Raw genomic sequence first — 7724 nt, forward strand, 5'->3', positions numbered from 1 at the left:
TATATATATATATATATATATATATATATATATATATATATATATTGAACCTCATCTAGCTTCTTCGCGTGTTTTCTTCTCATATATGAAAATCCTAAACCGCCACTAACAAGAGGAAAGTTGAATAGTAGAGCATCTAACCTTGAGTTTGATAACAATCCAATTCCTTCAAGCTGAAACCAATCTATTTTAGGAAAAAGATGTTGCTACTTTATCAAATCTATTTAGAGTAAAATACATTACTTATTTATGGAGTTACTAATTAAGTTCAGTATGATTGTGGTTACATACTCAAATTAGTATGAATTATGAAGTAATTAATAAAAGCTTGTTCCATCATATTCAGTACTGCTTTTAGATATTATATTGATACACCATACTGAAGAAAAACTAAATTTAGCTTTATTTTATTTACTTTCATAGTCAAAAGGTTCATAAAACATGCACATATAGTACATGACCATTGCAATATTAATTTCTTTTTGAACTTCAAATGAAATAATAGGAAACAAATTTCAATTAATTAAATAGTCAATGTTACATTGGCTTACAACAATACAAGATTTTAGGCCATGCATGCTATAATCTTTAGTATCTAAGCATTGACTAAAACTAAATCTATAGAAAAATAAGCCATAAATTAACGTAGTTGTTATCTTAATAAGATCACAAAATTTTTTTATATTCAACGCTTTCATTGTATACGAGATTCAAGAAGAACAAGATCAATACATAATATTTTTTATAATCTGATCGAATTTATGACTTCCTGATCATACTACGACTATTATAGTTACGCTATCGCTCGTTTTCGATCTTTACACGTTATCAATCCCAAATTGACTAATAAATAATAGAGTAGTTGGAAGATTAATGATCACAAGGAAGTTAGGACACGAAAAAAGAAAAAACCTACAGCTAAGAGAGCGTTGCTTCATTTAATCCTCTCATCTGCCCTCCATTCATTACACTTTCCCTTTTTACTCTTTAAATTTCCATTTCTTCTCTTAGTTCTATTCATCCTTTCTTCTTTTCACTTGTAATATTTTTTATTTTTTTCCCCTAAGAAATGCCTCAAGTTGTCCCAAATTTCTCTAATTCAGTAAAATTGAAATATGTTAAACTTGGTTATCAATATATTGTTAATCATATTTTAACATTCTTGCTTGTGCCTACTATAATTGGTGTTACTATAGAGATATTGAGAATTGGCCCTGAAGATTTGCTAAACATATGGAATTCACTACACTTTAATGTTCTACAAATCTTGTCTTCTTCTTTTCTCATCATCTCTATAGCCACTGTTTACTTCATGTCGAAACCACGATCAATTTACCTAGTTGATTATTCATGTTACAAGCCTCCGGTTACTTGTCGTGTACCTTTTTCAACTTTCATGGAGCATTCTAGGCTTATTTTGAAGGATAATCCCAAGAGTGTGGAGTTCCAAATGCGTATTCTTGAAAGGTATGGTTTACATTATTTGTACTATTCAGGGGTCGTTTCGTACATGGATGGATGAGATAAGCAAGTATATTCCATGTGTGTGAAGCACATCTATGGTTTTGAAGGAATAACTAGTAAAGGAGTTGGTAGACAGTAGACACCTTCTATAATATGGGATAGTAATCACACTATATATTAGTACAAACGTTACGATAAAATAATCCTGAGATTAGTTAATACCTCAAATCAAATATGGTATAAAGTTAATCTTGAATTATTATCCTTTTCCACTTACCAAACGATTCCCAATTTTACGATCATCTTTACATGTTATAGTATTTTCAAGATTTCAATTATTCCAACATCTTAAAGTGATTTACCCTTTGACAAGTGAAAAATATTGCATTCTAGAATACTTTGAATATTCTGGATAGAATTTCTAGCTCCGTCAGCTCTACAATTACGCCTTCTTTGGAAAACGATTATAAGTCATTTTGCATTATACAGTTGTTTTGTTGTACTAGCTCCGCCCCTGCCTCAAGTACCTATCAGAAAACTGTGAATTAGATGAGTATTTTTCTTGGGATCAATATGAACATTCGCAGAAAACTTATTTTCCTGCAAATTTTTTGTACTAGGAAAATTCCCATGTAATTCACAGTTTTCTTTTATAATTATTTCTTCAAGAGAACTTGTTATCGCGCATCAAAGCCTTTGTTCTTACTTGATGTTGTGCTATACAGGTCGGGTCTTGGAGAAGAAACTTGCTTGCCTCAATCCACCCATTACATCCCTCCAACGCCAACGATGGACGCTGCCAGAGGTGAAGCAGAGGAGGTCATATTCACATCCATTGATGACTTAATGAACAAAACAGGGCTGAAACCAAAAGACATTGATATTCTTATTGTGAATTGCAGCTTATTTTCTCCAACTCCGTCTTTGTCAGCCATGGTAATCAACAAATATAAATTACGAAGCAACATAAAAAGTTACAATCTCTCTGGTATGGGATGCAGTGCTGGTTTAATCTCGATCGATTTAGCTCGTGACCTTCTTCAAGTACATCCAAATTCATATGCTTTAGTTATTAGCACTGAGATAATAACCCCCAATTATTACAAAGGTTCAGAAAGAGCAATGCTCCTCCCGAATTGTTTGTTCCGAATGGGAGGTGCAGCTATACTTTTATCCAACAAAAAACGCGATCAATACAGAGCCAAGTACAGACTAATGCACGTGGTCCGCACCCATAAGGGTGCAGACGACAAAGCATTTAAATGTGTATTTGAACAAGAAGATTCACAAGGGAAAGTTGGTATTAATCTTTCAAAAGATCTTATGGTTATAGCAGGGGAAGCTTTAAAATCGAACATTACTACGATTGGTCCTCTTGTTCTACCCGCCTCAGAGCAACTACTCTTTTTACTAACACTTATTGGACGGAAGATTTTTAATCCTAAATGGAAGCCTTACATCCCGGATTTCAAACAAGCGTTTGAACATTTCTGTATCCACGCGGGTGGTAGAGCTGTTATCGATGAGCTTCAGAAGAATTTACAATTGTCTGGTGAACATGTTGAGGCATCAAGAATGACATTGCATAGATTCGGTAACACTTCTTCATCATCATTGTGGTATGAGATGAGTTATATTGAGGCAAAAGGGAGGATGAAGAGAGGTGATAGAGTATGGCAAATAGCATTTGGGAGTGGATTTAAGTGTAATAGTGCAGTTTGGAAGTGTAACAGGACAATTAAGACACCAAATCATGGACCATGGCAAGATTGTATTGACAAGTATCCTGTGCATATTCCAGAGATTGTGAAACTGTAAAATATATATACCCTCTCCGTCTCAAAATACTTGTAGTATTTTTATTTACATGCTCTTTAAACAAAACATTAATTAGGAGGAGTGTTTGAATATTTTAATCTTATTTGTGTTTTATGGTACTATCTTTCTTTATTGAATATTTACTCAATTTGTTTTATTGAAAAGTAATTATTACAAAATTACTTATTCTAGATTAGTTATTCTGGAATAACTTATCTCATCCTATATATGAGATAACTTATCTAATCACTATGATATAAATGATGGGATACGTTATTCCAAACATGATACCAAACTTTTATCCCAAAAACGTTTTTTTAATCCCATAACTATATATTCTTATCTCGTACGCCAAACGACCGTGTAATCTTCTAGAACAATTATTGTTTAAGGAATAAAATAGGAATACATATTTTGTTTTGTTTTGAACTTCTATAACAAATACTTTTAACAAGGATGACAATTGACAAGGAGAGAATATGAGGTTGTTGTTCCATATTAGTATTAGCATTGATATCTTTCATTTGGTTGAGGATCAGTTATTCTGAATTAATTATTTTGAGATAAGTTATCTTAAGATTATTATTTCATCCTCATGTAGAATAAAAATAACACTACAATTTCAAAATAACTAATTTTGAAATAAGTTATTTTAAAATAAGATAAACTTGACTTAAAATTAATCTAGAACTAAGTTATATATAGTGATCTTTTGATTACTTCTTTAAGTATCGATACAACTTAGAAAAAAAAAATCAGCGTAACACACAATTGATTACTTCTTTAAATGTCGATAACACTTACAAAAAAGTTAAGCGTAACAACGAAGGAATGGTGAAGGAGAAGTCATAAAAATGTATGCAAGATTAATAATTTCCTTGATTTGAACCAGTGCTATTTATTAAAGTAAGAGATATTTTTGTCATTTTTTGCTTTTAGGTGTTCTATATAGATATTTATTGATCCAAAAAATTAATTTATAGGTTGGTTTACTTTAGAGGGGAAATTGTAAACTTTTAACTGCAGACACACGTTTCATTTGGTGAGCAAGGACTACTAGTTTTACTCAATTAATTATTACTACTACTTGAAGAAATTTTGAAGGCAATTTGCTATGGAAATATGGAATTGCTTTAGATCACTCTTTGAATCACAAGGAAATAAAAATTATTTTTGTTCACAAACTAAGAGTCTCCTTAGAGTGTAGATTGATTTGTGTAAGAATTTTTCTTCTCTGTTTCTTTATTGATCTTTTGTTCTTAATGTTTCTCACGTTTTTTCTTTCTTCTCTTTTACGTCTCTTTCAAGTTACTCTCACTTGAAGTTTTTTAAGAGGAGGTTGAACAGTTATATGTTATTATTGTTCCCTCATATCCTTTTAAAAGAATTTAATCAATTAATTAATTAATTAAATTGAATAGAACAAAATAGATTGAATCGAATCGGTCAAACGGGATACAAAACTTACCCTACTAACCAAGTAGCAAGCTACCTAGCCCCATATACATTGTAGTTATACTTGAGACATTAATTAATGAAGCTAGGCTTGAAAGTTCACAGTCTAATGTTTAGTCCATGTGTCCTATTTTGCTTTGTTTTTTTACTATATATATATATAATCTTTTGTCTTTTGAAAACAAAATTTAAATTATATGACTTGAGTTTGAGTTTAATAGCAAGTACATTTAATACAAGCATTTCTTTATTCTAACTATGAGATACAAGTGAATTTTTTAAATTATAGTGACAAGTGATTTCTGGTGGAAATTGACGTGGTTCTCGATGATGATACAAGTATCATATGATAAACGAGTACAATGTATTATATTTACATACAAATAAAAATTCAGATGTAATTTATCAAATTAAAGCAAAGGGTTGAAAAAAGTATCTCAAGGAATGGAAACTATTCCCAACCAAATAAGAGTTTCAGATATAATATACCATGTATGCATGAAAATATAATGTATCCAGCTATATTTTTATTAAAAAATAAACTGTTTGGGCATTCTATTTTATTTTCAAAATATAAAATTTTTAATTTTTTCAGATAATTAACTCCATTTCAATTCTTTATTTATCCTCTAAAAAGGAATTATCTTCATTCCTCAATGACTCAATATTATACTACTCAATATTTTATTTTTATATTATTTTTATTTCATTTTCTTATTTCATAATATAAATAAATTTTTTTTCAAAATAATCACCCAATATAATTTTCTTGTAATATAAATTTATTTATTTTTTCAAATTCTTTATTTATTATAAAATTGTATTTCATTCTAAAATTTTAAAGAACAACTATGAATAATTAAAATGAGAAATCAACAAAAACAACCACAATCAGAGTCAATTCCCTAAATGGTCACTCAAGTTAAGGAATTGTCTTAAAATATCATTTATGTTTAATTTAAGGTCAAAATATCACTCAACTATCACTATTTTCCACCAAATATACTTGACCACTCTCTCCTACTTGGCATGACATGTCATTAAAATCTTTATTTTTAATAATAGATTAATTTAATTCATTCAATCCATTTAACTAAAATAATGATTATATTTTTTTTTTTTAAAATTATTAGTTTATTAAGAATAGCTTTTCATATTTAAAAATCTTTTATTATAATTAAACTTTTTTTTTTATGTAATGAAGAATATGTTTTTAAAATATAGTATAATGTCATCAATTTTGAATACTTAAAACATATACATTCAAAAAAAATATTGATATACAAATTATTCATGAACGCTAATTGACATCAATTAATCAAAAATCGTATAATGAAACAATAATATTAAATGTCAATTAACTATTGCAATAATATTAATTGTATAATTTGAAATTCATGCTTTCAATATTTTTTTGAAAAAAAAAGTGAATAATATTATATTTTTTATCCAAAAAATATTAAATACCTCAAAAGTCTCTTTCTATTCTAGTTGATACATCATGTCATTAAATCATCATTTTAAAAAATAATAGACTTATTTTATTCATCAAACTTATGTCTCTACAAAACAAATATATAACTTATATGAGAATTTATGAAGATTATAGATTTTTTTTAAAAAATCTAAATTATTTGAAAATTTTTAGCAATTTTTTTCATAAAAGTATTAAAAGAATTTGTAAGGTTTGACAAAAAAGTTGGTAAGAAAAAATAATTATTATTTTATTTTTATTTTTATTCTTTTATTCTATATAATATTATATTATATTTTAACTTCTCATACAATTAAATATCAATATACATTCTCATTTAATTCTAATTCGTAGTAACATTTTGTCATTTACCTCTTTTCCCTGAATCTCGCTCGTTTCTCTCACTTTATACAAACATAAATTGTGTTTGTGTTGTATAAAGCGAGAGAAAACAAACTATACAAATACATATTTCTTCCTTCAATACACTTATAATTATACAAATATAAATCTCCCCCTGCCTAGGTCTCTTTTGTCTTTCTCTCTTTCTCGCTTTATACAAACACAAATTATACAAAATACAATGTATAGATTTGTTTGTATAAAGTGTGAGTGAGAGAGAGAGAGAGATTTGAAATACAATACAATTATTTTAACTCGATTCAATTGTATACAAATTCAAATTTTATGCAGATATACAAATACAAAGACCATATACATATACAAACACAATTTTTATAGACAGAGATGCCTGATTTATACAAATAAGACGTTTGTGATTTTATACAATTAGATGTTGCCTGCAATTTAATACAAATCTGATGCTCCAGCGCGAATAGCAAAATTGTAGCTATAGAGCACTAATATGATTTTCATATTTGCTATTCCTAAAATTTACTCTAAAAAATAATATGTAGTTACAAAATAATAGAAATAATATTAAAATAATGAAAAAGTGAAATAGAGAGGATATTAGTAGTTCTCCAAATTCGAAGAGCTACTATTCACCTCTCTATAAAAATATATAGCTTTTTAAAGGGTGGTTGGAGACTCGATTCTCTATTGTACTCTCCAAATATAGAGAATGAAGAGTAAGATAGAGTGGATTGAGATGGTCTTACTTATTTTATAAATACACAAACAATCACTATATACAAAAGTTCTTCAATAAAATGGTTTTATAGAAGGAAAATTACATAAATATATAAGTTAAGATATAATAATTATAATCCCTAAAAGTTTTTACAATTTAAGAAAATTAAGAAAAAATCTCCCCTCAAATACATTCTCTAACCATCACTATTATTAGAAACGAAACTATCACTATATACAAAAGTTCTTCAATAAAATGAGTTTATAGAAGGAAATATTACATAAATATATAAGTTAAGATATAATAATTATAATCTCTAAAAGTTTTTACAATTTAAGAAAATTATGAAAAAATCTCCCCTCAGATGCATTCTATCCCTTCTCGGATACATAGATTCGCTTTTGGGTACTTTCCTCTCCT

The 7724-nt window shown here is 28.1% G+C and overlaps 1 protein-coding gene across 1 annotated transcript; it reads left to right on the forward strand.

The window, feature by feature from the left end:
* The first annotated feature begins 1004 nt into the window (after window positions 1–1004).
* LOC107011813 (3-ketoacyl-CoA synthase 6-like) lies at window positions 1005–3430 on the forward strand. The gene is made up of 2 exons (XM_015211463.2): window positions 1005–1467; window positions 2190–3430. Exons 1-2 carry the CDS (start codon window positions 1070–1072, stop codon window positions 3280–3282), a joined length of 1491 nt encoding a protein of 496 aa, XP_015066949.1. The 5' UTR covers window positions 1005–1069; the 3' UTR covers window positions 3283–3430.
* The last annotated feature ends 4294 nt before the right edge of the window (window positions 3431–7724 follow it).

The sequence above is a fragment of the Solanum pennellii genome, chromosome 2, assembly GCF_001406875.1.
Source record: "Solanum pennellii chromosome 2, SPENNV200".
Lineage (NCBI taxonomy): Eukaryota > Viridiplantae > Streptophyta > Magnoliopsida > Solanales > Solanaceae > Solanum > Solanum pennellii.